This window comes from Notolepis coatsorum (assembly GCF_963971535.1).
Source record: "Notolepis coatsorum genome assembly, chromosome: 3".
Lineage (NCBI taxonomy): Eukaryota > Metazoa > Chordata > Actinopteri > Aulopiformes > Paralepididae > Notolepis > Notolepis coatsorum.
The window spans coordinates 18,681,636-18,698,246 of record NC_140167.1 but is presented as its reverse complement, the minus strand read 5'-3'; the positions used below and the strand labels follow the sequence as shown (position 1 = coordinate 18,698,246).

Here is a 16,611-nt window from a genome sequence, read left to right as displayed (position 1 = left end):
AGCATCCTTGTAGTGTGAATCTAGTGTTTAGAAGGTGCTCTTTGGATATTGGGGAGCCAGTAGAAAAACAACGAAGTTCAAGGCACTCTGAATTCATATATATATATAAAAAAAAAAGGCTTAATAAAAACTGCCAACATGTTTCAGCCTAGCTGTCAGCCTTCTTCAGGGCATGTTGGCAGTTTTTTATTGTTCAAACATGAACTATATTAAAGCTTTTTTTTATATATGAAGAGTGCCTTGAACTTAGTTGTTTTTCTACTATTAATAGTAGTTCAATCTTAAAATATAAATTAGAAAACATCATTTTTCAGAAGAGATGTGATGAAGAAGTTGGGAATTAGCAGGAATATTCATTATGTTGAGCTATACTTTATTAATTCCATGGGGAAAATATTCCTCAGCATTTGACCAACCCATCCTAACCACTTAGGATCAGTGGGCACTGGGCAGCCACAGGCAGGCGTCAGGGACCGACTCCAGTTGTAATGCCAGTGCCTCAGTCAAGAGCATAGGAGGAATGAACCATGCATATCTTCAGAGGCTTATTAGACCATAAAAGTTATGGAAAATGATCCATGTCCATAAAAAAAAAACGTTTTGGAAATGACATGCTAAAGATTTGTCCAGACACTTTTCGCCTGGTCAAATGATACATGACAAACCTGGCTGCTGGTAGATCCAGTTATAGATGAAGGAATAATAACCCAAATAACATATTTCCTTATTACTTAAAGGAACACGCCAACATTATGGGAAATGCCTTTACCATCTTCTCCAGAGTCAGACAAGAAGATGGATACCAATTTCCTCTCTGTGCGTTCAGTAGGAAGATATCCGGCTGCATGCTAGCCTAGCTTAGCACAAATTAATGGAAGCAGATACGGACCAGCTAGCCTAGTTGTTGGCCAAATTACCTCCCCCAGAGTTTTAAGCTAAGCTAGTGGTCCGTATCCGCTTCCATTGATTTGTGCTAAACTAGGCCAGCTTGGGAAAATCCAACCTAATAAAGAATGTACGTTGTGCTATTTCCAATGATCTTGGACAGTTTAGTCAGTATCTATAAACAACCGTCTCCCAAGGCTGGAAATCAGTGCATCAAGACCTGGATTTCTAATGTCAGCAAGTGACACTTTTTTGGAGCTAGTCCAATGACCTGACTTTGTGGGCTCATAGAATCTCTGTTTCAGATATTACATTCATATGAGTGTTATTAAACTGTAGGGTTTACAGCTCTGAATCGGAAAATGTACTCATACCCCAGTAAAATCAGCATGGCTGCTTCCCAAAGGTCAGTGAATACCACGATCACAACACCAGAGGGAGCTCCACAAATCATGTTAAACCCAGATTCGGCTCAAACAAGGGACTAAACACGTTTCGCAATTATGCCACGTCAATGTGGAACGCCCTACCCAAAGCTGTAAAGGAATGTGAATCACTACCCACTTTCAAAACCACTCTCAAAGAACACCTACGGGGGACTGCAATTAGAAACTGGCCCCTGTAAATGTCCTAACCCAACCCCGTCCAATGTACAGTAAATGACCATGTATGTTTTTGTCAATTTTCCAATGTACAGTTTTGCTTGTACAGTTATACAGTGTTCCCCCCCCCACCCCTCCTACCCAACCCCCACCCAACCACCTCCAATGTACAGCCCCCCCCCCCACCCACCCAACCCCACCCCGCCCACCTACTCAACCTCCCCCAATGTACAGTTTTTACGTCAAATGTATATACTCTCTTTTCTGGACTCTTTTTGTATCATAAACAGTACTGCATTTGCAAATCTGGTATGTCATAAATGTATAGATGTAGCAGTACTGTCTATCTGTATGTCATGTATGTCATATATGTACTGATGAATTGAAAATGGGGGACCCTGATGTAAACAAGACGAAAGTCTTTCTCTGGTCTGCATCCCCATTGTGTGTATTGAGCTGTACTGTATTGTACCCATTCTGCAATCTGTTAATAAAGTTTTCAATCAATCAATAGAAGACCATTATTAGACTCAAATGCTTTCACTGTATGGAGCGCCTCCGTGATTTGTCTCCTGATGACATCCCTAGAATCTAGTCTCTCCAATGTTCAGCTTAAAAGATAAGGTTGGTGTAATTTTTTTTTCTTCATATTGTCAACATAGACTACACACACTTTTTTTTTCTTTTTTGTGATATGAATATCAATAATCCTCTACACATAGGTGGTAAGAGTTTACTTGTATATCCAGTGCCTATGTATCAGGGTAAAATATTGTAGTATATGTATGTTTATGGTTTCTCACTGCTTGTGCATATATAGTGCAAAAAATAAAAAATAAATATATATATATATATATATATATATAACCCTAACTAACCTTACTGTCATGCACTTGTCCTAATAAACTAACCTACACTGTAGCACGCAACACTCTGATGAACATTGTTACTCAGCTGATAGAGTTGTACCCTTCCTGATGACTTGTCGTACAGAACTTGTAAGTCGCTTTGGATAAAAGCGTCAGCTAAATGACTAAAATGTAAATATTAATATATACTGTATTATGTAATATATATATTGTACTATGTATGATTACAAATATGGTATGTAGCTGGTCAGGAAGGCCAGTAGCGTGGTTGGGGTGGAGCTGGACTCTCTAGCGAGGGTGGCGGAGAGGAGGAGCCTTGCTAAGCTCCAGGCCATCAGGGAAAACCCCTCCCACCCACTACTATACACAGACTTGGCTGACAGGAGGAGCATGTTCAGTGCTCACACTACCTAAATGCAGCACTGAACGGCACAGGAAGTCCTTCATTCCAACAGCCATCAGACTATACAATGCATCACTGTGCCTCACTGAGCACAGAGTGACAGTTACCATCTTCCTGGACTCTTACTTTTGGAACAACACTGTGCAATATTACACCTACTGTAGACTTCAGTATATTTTTACTGTATTTATTTACTGTATATTGTATTCTATTTTTCTTATTCTTAGGCAATTTGATTTGTTTTGTTATTCTTATTCGTGACCTGTTCTGTCTAAATGTTTAATGTTTTTTTTTATTTGATGAATACAAACAAAATAAATAACTAAACAAAATCAAAACATAACTCAAACAAAATAATAACTAAACAAAAGCAAAACATAACTCAATTTACATGTTCGAAAAGGAGTAGGAAGAAGTATACACTTATTTAATCCTACCCCCTTTCCACTACTCAAATGAGTGTACTAATTTAAAACATTAAAAAAATATATATATGCAAAACAGAAAGAAAAAAAACGATATATGTAAAACATGAAAGAAATAAAATAAAAATGTAAACACCTGTGAATATCAAGTCCCTTCCTCATCCCTGTACCTCGTGAACATCATTTCCTTATACATCAGTTTGAATTGTCTCATGTTTGGACATTGCTTTAGCACCACATTTAGACTGTTCCACAGTTTCACTCCACATATTGAGATGCAGTGTCTTCTCATGGTAGTGCGTACATTTAGAACTTTTAAATTGAGTAACCCCCCTCCCTATCAAAGAACAGTTCTTGAATGCAGTGGCGGTTCGTCCATAGTGGGCGCTAGAGCGCCGCCCTCCCTCGTTAAAAGAGAAGAAGAAGAAAATATATATATTTTTTTAGAGCCCTAGAAATAAAATAAACATGTTTAAAATGAATAATATTTACTCATTTTAAGTATGTTTGTGTTTCCAATGCACAATATAACGTTAATATATCAAATATAAATAATAGTTTTTCATTCACAGGAAGTCACTATTAACTACCACTCAGGCCGGGGCGAGACATATCGCGCAGGGCAGGGCGTGCACTGGTTTCATCGCTGTATCCTCGCAGCCAATCAAATAGGCCAACGCATGTAACGCACTGTGCGTTGAAATATGATGTAATATGATGGAAGCCGGGCGCGTTTTCAAGCGATCTATATCATCTAAGCAAGCAGCGTCTATACTTTCCATTTCTCGGAGACGCTCTCTGATTGGCCGACGTCAGTTTCTACACTGGTTAGGCTTAGTTACTCTTCGAAGTTGGTTAAGGTTAGAGTTTGTCTTAGAGCATGACGGCAAGTTCTTTCGACGGTTAAGCTTAGGCACTCTTTCAAAGTTGGTTAAGGTTAGAGTTTGTCTTAGAGCAGGGCGATAGAACGCCAGGTAGTTTGCAGGCTGTTCGATGCGGAAATGGGCAAAGACACAGCTCATCACAGTACTTGTGTTGTGGTGGCTAACAAGAAGCTATTTGGCTAGCTGGATGCAGTCTGGACAGTGGATATACATCAACAGTCTGGGACTGTGGGACAGTGGACATATACACTTTATCAAGCCCTCCTGGACCACGTTTCAACTAAACAAAGTGAGTTAATGCGGTCTCTCTCGCTCTCTCTCTCTCTCTCTCTCGCTCTCTCAACACAGCGTGTTGTTGTTGAACTATAACATTTAATTTCGCCACGGGTGACGCATAATGGATGAATGAATGAATGGTAACTTGTTTAAATTGACAAGATATATATATGTGTTCATTATTGGATTGATCATACGTGTACTAGTGTAGTATGAATTAACTCGACTTAACATTGGAAACGAGGTAACGTTATGTCGAGTCAGTATTCGCTTGGTCAGCTGTCCGCTTGCCCCCCCCCCCCCGCGCCCACCCAAATGTAGTTCACACCGGCCGCCACTGCTTGAATGTTTCCTGGAAGTACATGACCTTTTGCTTTATACATTAATTGTTCCGTTTTAAATTCCACAAGATCATTTAACTTTAATGTTTTTTTTTTTTTTTTACCTACTTTTTCTCCCATTTTCTATTTTTCTCCCATCCCAATTTCGTATCGTCCAATTCTACCCTCCCCTGTCTCGAACGCTGTTAGGCCATGCCTCCCACAAGCCGGCTGCAATGTGGACTAAGCCTTACATCACGTGTCCCCTCCGGTACTCGAGGAAGCAGCAGTCGGGGGTCTGCGTTTGGAGGGCACGCCGCCCCCGTCGCTTCCTGATTCTGCTGCGCAGGCGCACCAACCGACCTGTAGGCGTCGCTGTCCACAACGTCCGATCCCCACCCATCAGCTTCCCACCCCCTAATACTGCCAATTGTATTAATATGAACGACCAGCCAAGCTGATAGCAATGCGGAGCTGGGCTCGAACCCAGTGTCTCCTGCATTGGTGGTGAGCGCCTTGCCCACTGCACCACACAGCCACCCTAACTTTAATGTTTTTGACTTTAAAAATAATACGTTTGGCGGTCAGGTGGCGTAGCGGAGATTGCGCTCGTCACCAACGCAGGAGATGCTGGGTTCGAGCCCAGCTCTCGGCATTGCTACCAGCTTGGCTGGTCGTTCATACTAATACAATTGGCAGTTAGTGTGGGGAACAGTTCTGGCTCCTTTCCTGTTCACTCTCTACATTGCAGACCACACACACACACACACAAGTCCTCTGATGACTCTGTGATCGTCTGTCTCATCGCCATAGATGGGGATGACAGGGAGAACTGACCCAGGGCTTGGTGGATCAGCACCAGCAGACCCCGCCTCCAGAACAATGCAGGGAAAACCAAAGAGCTGGTGGTGGACCTCTCTCCTCCTATACCAGTGAACATCCAGGGAAATGGACGTTGAGATGATATTGTATTAATATGAACGACCAGCCAAGCTGATAGCAATGCGGAGCTGGGCTCGAACCCAGTGTCTCCTGCATTGGTGGTGAGCGCCTTGCCCACTGCACCACACAGCCACCCTAACTTTAATGTTTTTGACTTTAAAAATAATACGTTTGGCGGTCAGGTGGCGTAGCGGAGATTGCGCTCGTCACCAACGCAGGAGATGCTGGGTTCGAGCCCAGCTCTCGGCATTGCTACCAGCTTGGCTGGTCGTTCATACTAATACAATTGGCAGTATTAGGGGGTGGGAAGCTGGTGGGTGGGAATCTGGCGTTGTGGTCAGCGACGCCTACAGGTCAGGTCTCGGCACTTGCTCAGCGGGGGCAGGACTTGGTGGAGATAGCGTGCCCTCCCACGCGTTACACTTCACCAAATGAGAGTCCTCGCTGCCAAGTGAAAAGATGTCACTGGCTGTCGCCGCACGTATCGGAGGAAGCGTGCGATCGACTCGGGACGCCCTTGTACCGACTCGTAGGAGAACATGCAAACAACAACCAGGTAGGGGAGGGGGGGAATTGGCACAACGACTAAATTGGGACGCGGAGAAAAACAGAGAAATTAGAAGAAGAAAAAAAATAAAGAAAAAAAATAATAATGTTTGTGTGATCACGATAACCTGCAATGTGAACTATCCTTATGGCCCTTTTTGGAGTATAAAAAGTGGTTGTAGTGTAGAATTATAAGTGTTTCCCCAGACTTCAGCACAGTAATTTAAATATGGTAAAACTAGTGAACAGTAGAGAATGTAGAGTGATTTTCTATCCAGAATGTGCTTTACTTTACTCATGACTGAAATGCTTCTTGACAGTTTAGATTGGTCATGTTTTATGTGAGGTTTCCAACAGATTTTATGGTCTATTATTTATTACACCTAGGAATTTATTTTCATAAACTCTTTCAATAATCACATCATTTATTTTAACTTGTACTTGAGTATTTAATCTACAGTTTCCAAATAACATAATTTTTGTTTTGCTCATGTTCAATGATAATTTGTTTCTATCAAACAATTTTTTTTATTTCTTCATTTCAGATGTGATTACCTCTAAAAGCTGCTGGATATTCTCACCAGAAAAAAAAAAGATTAGTGTCATCCGCAAATAAAATACATTTAAATATATTGGATACTTTACATATATCGTTAATGTACAAGATGAACAGTTTTGGACCCAAATGTTGAGCGATTTGCAGTGTCAAATTTCTCTTTGGGATAATAGAAGTATTTCTATTCTATCTATAGTAATATGTTTGAGAGAAAGAATATTGTAACGTTCAGATTATAATACTACATGGTTGTTTTTTCTGTAAATGTATAATCTATTCTGATGTTTATATGTTATGTGTTTGACCCCAGGAAGAGCTGATGTTCTGCATCAGCTAATGGGGGTCCTAATATTAAATCATAAATCATAGTCTACGAAAAGACCAAAACCTACAAGGCATTTATTCTACTTAGAAGTATGGTCCATCCAGCCAATGTCAGATTATAGCTCATATCCAGACGTCATAGAAGTCCATTGTTGCCCAAAAAACAAGTCACAGAGCCTGTTAGCTTTGGTCAGTAGTCATTATTGCGATGGACACTGGCATTGTACTTTTTCCTGGAACTACTTCATGAAATAACAGCGTCCCGGTGAGCCCGTCAGAGGACCTGCTACAGTTCCCCTATCAGCCTAGTATCAGGGTGGTAAATGGTAGAATGGGTGGAGAACGCTGTCATCTACGTATCTCCTACACAGAAGGTAGATGACTACCTGGAAATGGCTGGGAAATGGCTGGGAGCACTGTGAGAATTTGATTTTGAAAGCGCCTTCAGTACCATACAGCCCACGTTTTTTTTTTTTTTATCTACCTTTTCTCCCATTTTTTCTATTTTTCTCCCATCCCAATTTCGTATCGTCCAATTCTACCCTCCCCTGTCTCGAACGCTGTTAGACCATGCCTCCCACAAGCCGGCTGCAATGTGGACGAAGCCTTACATCACGTGTCCCCTCCGGTACTCGAGGAAGCAGCAGTCGCATCTTTTCACCTGCACAGCGCAATCTCTCAGCGTCGGGGGTCTGCGTGGGAGGGACACGCCGCCCCCGTCGCTTCCTGATTCTGCTGCGCAGGCGCACCAACCGACCTGTAGGAGTCGCTGTCCACAACGTCCGATCCCCACCCATCAGCTTCCCACCCCCTAATACTGCCAATTGTATTAGTATGAATGACCAGCCAAGCTGATAGCAATGCGGAGAGCTGGGCTCGAACCCAGCGTCTCCCGCATTGGCGGCGAGCGCCTTGCCCACTACACCACCTAGCCGCCCTACAGTCCACGCTTCTGAGGGACAAGTTAGAGCACACAGGGGCAGACAACCTCGCAATATGGATTCTGGACTACCTCACCAACTGACCACAGTAGTATGTGAGGATAGGATTACGGGTCTGTGAATCAGACATGGTTGTCTGCAGCACAGGGGCCCTGTGGGGAACAGTTCTGGCTCCTTTCCTGTTCACTCTCTACATTGCAGACCACACACACACACACACAAGTCCTCTGATGACTCTGTGATCGTCTGTCTCATCGCCATAGATGGGGATGACAGGGAGAACTGACCCAGGGCTTGGTGGATCAGCACCAGCAGACCCCGCCTCCAGAACAATGCAGGGAAAACCAAAGAGCTGGTGGTGGACCTCTCTCCTCCTATACCAGTGAACATCCAGGGAAATGGACGTTGAGATGATATCTGGTTCACCTGAATAATGAACTGCACTCTATAAGGACAGAGCAGACTCTACATATGCTAATAATAATAATAATAATAATAATTCATTTAATTTAGATAGCGCTTCTCAATGACCCGAAGTCGCTGACAATAGTCGGGAGCAAAGTAAAAACAAAGAAACAAAAACAAAGGGAATATGAGACCATGGGGGGAACAGGGAAGACAGCATGATAGCACAAAAAGACAGGAGACAGACATCAATCAGGTTGGAGGGGGTTATGGGTGGGGGGGGGGGGTTGAAGGCAAGGGAGAACAGCTGAGGAGGACTCAGGACGTGTGAAGTGCAGGGGACACTTTCTTGACTCTCTGGTGACATCAGTCATGCTCTATGGCTATGCTATGGAGTGGACCAGACTTAACAGACTGGTCAAGGCCAGCTGTCCCAGGAGAAAGACAGCTGAGGTAGTAGTCTCATCCCATGCAGGACACTCTGACAGCACTGGGCAGCTCCTTCAGCGACAGGCTGCTTCACCCGCGGTGTGTGAAGGAGATACCGCAGGTCCTTCCTTCCTTCCTGCTGCTGTCAGACTTTACAATCAACACCACTCCCAGTAGACCACACACACACACAAACTGACAATTCAATCATGTGCAATATCACTGTACAACCAGTCTAAAATTATATAGTATAATGTATACTAAACTGTGCACCGTTTGTCTACTTATTTTATTATATATCCAGCTTTTCTTTACTGATACTATTTTCTATTGCGCTGTAACACTGCAGATGTCTCTCTTGTGGGACTAATGAAGGATTCTCTTATTCGAGTTGTTTTAGTATTGCAGCACTTGCTTCAAAGCAGGCAGATTTGAAGCAAGCGCTGTCAAGTCACAAGGTAGAAATGAATGAAAGCAAACAGTACACCTCTGAGTTTTTGGACAACAATTGAGTTCTATGACTTCTGGATTATGAAGTACATACTCTGGTCTTGGTTAGATGGAGCATACTTGTAAGTAGGAGAAATGCATTGTAGGTTTTGGTCTTTTTGTAGGCTGTGTTGACAATAAAAAATACACCAGCCTTATCATTTAAAGGGGAACTATCTTATAAATGGCCTTTTTGAGTGTTTAGCATTGTTTCCTAGCTATGTGAACTTATATTAATATGATCTATGTCTCTAATTCTCATATTGGCGCATTCTTCCAATTCTCCTCTCACAATATTCACCCTCACTGAACTGAGTCATCTGAAAATGTGATGATTTGCGATGTCAGAGAGACACCGCTGCATGATAATGTGGCTGTGTGGCATCAGGTACATGATGAGCTGCACAGTGGTTGGAGCCCAGGCTCAAAACGGCTCGAGATCTTGAGGTAGAAAAATGCTGTTTTTGAGGACTTGATTAGAAATACAAAACAATGAATAAAAAAAAAATAAAAAAATACAGAGGTGTTCCATACTCACAGGAATTGTGTAAAAAATAAATAGTAAAATAGTTCCCCTTTAAAGGAACACTCGACCCAAAGAATAAAGCTAATTTATGCAGTTTCATACATATCGCCAAACTATAAACTTTCGTGTACAAATGAATTTGGCTTGAGTTATTGATTTATGATGTCATTATGATATATATTATTCCAGGAAGTAATTAATACAACAGTGAAAATGTTGTGAAAATAAAAAAAAATAGCAAGGCTTTAGTAATTAACAGTTCATAGAAAGGCATATGCAAAGACCTTGATATATTTAATTTAAAAAAATAAAATGTACAAAGACCAAAGAAATGTTTCTTAAGCAGAAACTTCAAATTGTAATCAAATAGAAAATTAGCTGTACAATTATAAAAATAACATGTTAATTATATTTTAAGGTGGATTTTCACTTCAACTCTCAATTGATTGTTGTAGCTAGTCAAAATAAAGCCTGGGACATTCAAATAAACTATTTAACAATACAATGTATCAATTGAACACAGACATTGACAAATGTACACCGTGGAAAACACACCATTTGCCACGGAACAGTCATGGAATTATTTTCAACAAATACATGTAGGAATCTTGATAAAAAGGTTCACAGCTGTATAATTCTGTTGTCTTAAAGAAGCAAGCAATGCATTCAATAATAACCGACACTTCACACAATCAATAATTGCACCTTTTATTATAAAAAATATTTACAAAGATGCTACAATGTTTTTTTCTGTAATATAAAAATGCATACATTTTACAACGGTAATTAAGTCTTTGAAATTCTAGCTCCCGTTCAAATCAGGGTGACATCCTTCAGAGGAGTGTTGTGTTAAGATAATAATAAGCGCATTGTAATACTGTATTCTCGTCAATACAATTTTTTTTGCCTGAGTAAATCTCTTCAACGTGATATCAACAATTTTGAAAAATGCATTTTTGTATTATTATTTCCACATCTTTAGGAGAAAGGCAACTGTTCGTTAAGTAAAGAGGAATTAAAGGACATCTGAATTGTATACAATCATCTTGAAACTGTATGATAGAGCTGCATAGTGATTTGAATAGTAACCCGGTCACTGTAACAAAAAGAAAAAAAAGGCTTTATAATAAAATAGGTACTGCATTTCAAGGAGTGGGGGGGGGCATAATTTGGGTAAATATAAAATAATTTCATAAGGGGGGGGGGGGGGTGGGTGTAGTTAATTTTAGATGTCAATATGGCATGTCTGTACCTATATATAATAAATACAATAAATAAAAATGTAATAAATTAAATGGGTTCAACATATATAATTCTCCATTTGTGAAGTCTACAAATGAGAAAAAAATATGGCTTCTTAATGCAGATATCAACCGGGGTTTCTCCAAACGCTCCAAGAAAAGCTGTTTTCGTTTATTCTACGAGATCTATACATAAAGCTATTGAGAAATGAGATAACGGCGCCTCCGTGAGCATCATGACGACGCCCGTCTCAACGCCGTTACAGTATATGGATATTATACCAAACCATGGGAAGACACTGGTCGAGTCTGGCTACATCTAAAACCTTAAAACCCGCATGGGGGGGTGGGGGGGAAGAGAGAGTGAAATAATATCAAATCAAACCTGTAAACCCCCCCCCCCCCCCCCCCGCCAGCTGTTGTATAATGCAAAAAATATATTTCTATATACACATACGTACATATACATATATTTCATTCATAATTGCTCAAATCTTTTAGGAAAATATGCATTGCTTCATAGATTTGGATTTACAATTTGTTCTGGTTTCCGGTTCATGTAGTGTAATAAATTGTTCCTCAGTTCGTGTAACAATAAATAAAAGTGGACAGGATGACGGAAAATATAACTGACAAAAAAAAAAAAAAAAAGACAGAATGAATGATTGACATGTAAAGAATGTATGACAGAGGTAAACATGTAAAGTATGGAAGGGGGGAAAAAAACATTATGGTATAGGTAATTATCATTGCCTTCTCACAGGTATCTCTGTTTTGAGTTTCTTGATTTCGTGTAATCTCCGACATCTGCAACGTTAACACCGCCGACAAAACATGCACACAATGGATGTGCATAGTCTGAAAAGAGTCTTGCGAGATCAGCTCAGGCCTTAAGGAATGTTTCAATGTCGAAGTCTCAAGACCCCACTATGATCTCCATGATGTGGTCCAGCTCGTTTAGGTCTGACCTACAGCTGGCGCTGGAGCTGAGGGGGGTGGGGCCGTGTGAGGAGAGGCTCTCGAGGAGGTCGTAGGGACCCATCTTAGGGGTGCTCTGCATACCCGTGAGCACCGTGTCAAGGTCGTAGTAGGAAGCGTCCACGTCCGAAAACAGCTCCTCGAGAGCAGGGTCCGGGGTGGGCGCCACAGGGTGTTTGATTTCAAATGTCCCAAAAACCTGCTCGGCAGTCCTGGAGTCCCCCGTCAGCGGCTCGCCGTCCCCCTCCTCCCCCTCCGACGCAGACACGCACTCCTCGCTGTCCTCCTCCTCGTCCTCCTCCTCCTCCTCCTCGCACTCGCCTTCCTCCTCCTCCTCCTCCTCCTCCTCCTCGTCGTCCTCGTCCTCCTCCTCCCAGCACGGGCCCATGCCAAACGGGCTGGCCAGGTAGGAGGCGGAGGAGGAGATCTGCGGGGAGACCGTCGACAACGTGGACATGGTGACCTCCGCCGCGTCGCCCCCCTCGCCACCGCCCTCCATCACCACCTCCTCCTCCGTGGAGTGGCAGCTCTCCTCCAGCCCCACGACCGAGAAGGGCTTCGGGCTCTGCTGGCCCCCCGCCTGCTGCGCCGCCGCCGCCGCCGGGTCCGTCGTCGTCTGCCGGCACAGGACCTCCGTGGCCACCAGGCGGTCCGCCGGACACTGGGCGGCCGCCGCCAGCGCCTGCGTCATGATCTGCCAGGTGCCGTCCTGGGTCATCTCCTCCTGGATCTGCCGCACCGTGTTGGCGATGAGCACCGAGCGGCACAGGTTGGGCTCCACCAGCATGTGGCACAGCTGCAGCTTGATGAGCGACATGTCCAGGAGAGACTGCCGCTGCAGGCTGTAGGAGGACGACAGCATGCGCACCGCCACCGCGCTCGCCGCAGCCTGCGCCTCCTCTGCCTCCGCGCCGCCGCCGCCGCCGGGGGCCGGTTCATCCGCGGAGTCGGAGAACTTGCGCTTCGTGCCCTTCGGAAACATACTGGCTTATCTGCAGTGAGGAAGAGGAGGAGGAGGAAGAGGGGGGGGGGGGAGAGATGGACATAGTCAGACCGGTTGCCAAAGGTGATCCCGGACATCAATAAACTGTGCATCATCATCACACTGACAAACACACACAAGTAAACTATTCTGCTGATTTTCACTACTACCGACATCACAAAATGGTGAAATAAATGCGGTGTGATTAATTATGAAATATGTGATGTAATAAGGCTATGTGATGTAATATTTGTGTATGCATGTTTATGAGAGATAGGGCTACAACAAATCCACTAAATACCAACCAGCAGAGATTTATAAATAATAAACTCTAGTCTAAAAAATCTGTTGACTACAATATATATATATACGCTAAATTGTTTGTTGCTGTTTTTTTTTTTTTCTGGAAGTTTTGCTATACCTTTCCTGTTGAGAGGCACAGGGAATAACATAGCAGCTTGGTCCCCGGCTGCAGCGCCTCAGTACTTTTGTACGAGGAGCGACAAGCAGCTTTTGTTCAGCACCATTTCTGCCCATTTTAGGCCAGTCTGAGGCAAGACTCCTGCTGGGCGGAACAACCACACTTTTAACAGACCACTGAACCACCGAAAATAGCATGTCACCAACTAAACGTAGTAGTAGTAGTAGCTGCATCAAGGTTAGCACAGACCAGACCTTTGTCAGAAAACACAACCACAACAGCACTTAAGTTTCAGGATCAGTGTGCGTTTAGTAACCGTCCCCGTCCCCCTCCACCCACCCAGACGGCCACCTGTGGTCAAGAAAATATCCGAATCAATGGGATTTGCTAAATGAAGAGCTGAAACAATCGGAAAAAGGTCTATGTATATAATATTCATTGAAAATACAACCATGAGAGATACCATGTTGGAATGTCCACACACACACACACACACACAGCTTATAGAACTAGAAAAGCAAGAATTTCACTTTCTCTTTAGAAGGAAGGGGAAGACAAGTCAAGAATGGACTTCCTCATTATGCCTAGCGGAAAACATTAAAACACTGTGTGCAGCCAAACAACACTTGTGCCAACTTGAATGGCCGTCGACTTAAAAAGCAAACAAAACGTAAATAATACAGAAATGATTCAACACTGAACAGTGACCCATCACAGGAAATGGCAACCTGCAGACAGGGGTTACTTCTGCGTTAGAAAATCGCTCTGAGAAATGATTTCAATTAAATACTGTTTTAGCATTTATGCGATTGTAATATTAAAACTTAAAGACGATTAAAAAAAATTAAACAGTTAGCCTACAAGCTAACTGTACAGTGTATACAAATCAAACTAATAGCTAACTTCACTTGGTTCATGATCCAGGACAATTAATCCCACGCCCCAAAAAAAGATCTAGAAAATTATGCAATCACAGTCAGGCTACTACTACTGACACTGATATAGATGACAATAGAAAATAATACCACAGCGTCTATAAAAAATCTAACTACTTCCCCTCTATAACCAGAACTAGGCTAGCTATACATATACCCCTGAGTTGTAAAAGAAAAACAACTGTGTATACCAACAAGAATACATACATGATCTCAGGTCTTCCCTTTTCTGTATTATGAAGGCAACATGGGGACATCTTTCGCTACATACAACAAATTACAGGCTACTGTACTGTGTGTGTACACTGCAATGTGTAAAAAAAGGTATTTGTATTGAAGAATAACATTGCGAGTTCTTGAATATGGAATTTGACAAAAACTGTGTCCCAACTATTGCCTTCACTAGAGGGTGGTAATGTGCTTTTGTGTTCATTCATGACGCCAAAATGTGAATACCTAATATGATGTGGACAAAATGTCACCCCAGAAGAAGAAGAAGTGATGAGATACGACTGGATACAATCCTGTGTTTTTGAGTGGTTGATCTCGATGAACTCACATTAACAACAACAAAAAGAAGTGTAGGCAATTAATTCATTTTCGAATGACTGAACCCCTCGCTTCCATAACGTTAAGACTCGCTTTCCTCTTGCCATGGATAATAATAGGAGAAGTCATTACGAGGTTGCCCAGTGATCTGGCTTAAGGAATAAAGAGTGAGAAATTGTTATGGACATCTGTTATCTCCTTTTGTTCATTTGTGATGAACCCTGTCAAAAAAAAGGCACTAAATCACTACCTCCCTAGGAAAGGAACACATGAGTGACACAAAACCAAGGAAGGGATTAAAAGGCCAATAATTTGATATAAGCACACTACACAGGAAATAGTTAAGAACATTGTATACAATGTGGTGGCATTTTTACAAATATATATATATAAATCAGACATTGAGTGTAGTAAAAAATAAATAAAATATTTCTTTGACCTCATCTTTTGTGTAGTATTATGCTACAGAAAAGCAATAGGATTACCCACAGAACCATAAAAGCCTAACAAAAAATGTAACCTTCCTTCACACCAATGGCTCCAAACATGACCCATCCCCCACCAGCACACAGAGAAAACCAGCACTTTCACACACACAGCTCGCAATGCTATGAACAGAGTAAACAGACACAAAAGCGGTGTAAATATTGCAATCAACCATGTAATCAAAGCTATTGCCAATCCCGTCGGAGGTGTGTAGCATTGATCAGTGAGGTTTGTGGTCCCGGCTCGCAGTGCCGCATGCTTTGTCTTGCTGTGAGCATCAGTAAGGAAGCTAGTAGTGGAGGAGCGACAATGAGGCCATTTTGCGCAAGTAGCTAGCTGGCTAGGAAGAGGCTACGGGGCTAACTTTAATAGCTCGTAAGCATCAACGAACTGGTCATCAGTATGTTCAGTTCAGTTCAATCAAACGGAAAGGGTGGCATCGGGCAGACACATAAATACGAAGCGTGTTGTTTTTAGTGCCAGCCCGCCGCGCGTAAACATACAACATCCTGGTTTTATTTCACCGCTAGCAAAGCGTAAGCTAATTAACGTTAGCTAGCTAGCTATCGGTTTAGCGCCCACCCATCTCTCCCCGCAGTCCTTCCTTCCCCTTCCTCCCAGCCAGCCAGCCAGCCGGAAAAAAAACAAGAGTTTTCATTAGTTACTTAAAACACCACACAATGCCGATCGCTCCGTATAATAAAAAAATATTGAATCGTCGGTTAATAATTCCGCCGTGCCATAGTCACCTGTAGTCTTGTATTATTTAATTCCCGTTTCGGTCATAGGATCGACGGCAGGGAAGCGGAGATCAGGTTGAGATGAGATCATTCGTGCCACGGCTTCAAAACTCGCTCGTCGTCTTGCTGCTGCTGTTGTTCGGGCGGACGGACGGCAGGCAGGAGGGAGCACACAGTGGCAGAGCGGGTGGGGGAGGGGCGCACTGACTGACGACTACTAGCTGCCTCCTGGCCTCCTGAAAGTGGCCAACAACACACACAACACACACACACAAACACAAAAACGACAAAAAAATGTGCCACGAATTTATTTGGACATAGCTAGTGAAAAAAATGACAAAGGGTTGTTGTTATTTTAATTTAAACCAAACTGTTTGTGTTATTGTTTCAACATTGATCAGTTTTTTTTTCTGTATGTGTTTAATAACGTCTCTCTCTCGACTACTGTTTAACTTCA

The 16,611-nt window shown here is 42.6% G+C and overlaps 1 protein-coding gene across 2 annotated transcripts; it reads right to left on the bottom strand.

Annotated features, from left to right (window-relative positions):
• Nucleotides 1–10,255: 10,255 nt before the first annotated feature.
• On the bottom strand, nt 10,256–16,304 carry cdca4 (cell division cycle associated 4). Of its 2 annotated transcripts, XM_084310701.1 has the most exons (3): nt 16,164–16,304; nt 13,445–13,585; nt 10,256–13,033 (listed from the first exon to the last, which is right to left on the bottom strand). In XM_084310701.1, exon 3 carries the CDS (start codon nt 13,021–13,023, stop codon nt 11,980–11,982), a length of 1,044 nt encoding a protein of 347 aa, XP_084166827.1. In that variant the 5' UTR covers nt 13,024–13,033; nt 13,445–13,585; nt 16,164–16,304; the 3' UTR covers nt 10,256–11,979. The 2 variants fall into 2 exon arrangements, with proteins under 2 accessions (XP_084166827.1, XP_084166826.1); XM_084310700.1 differs by lacking the exon at nt 13,445–13,585 and having other exon boundaries at nt 10,257–13,033.
• Nucleotides 16,305–16,611: the final 307 nt, after the last annotated feature.

What these genes read in the sequence shown, in the direction of transcription:
- cdca4 (XM_084310701.1), bottom strand. Translation starts at nt 13,023, where the DNA reads ATGTTTCCGAAGGGCACGAAGCGCAAGTTCTCCGACTCCGCGGATGAA.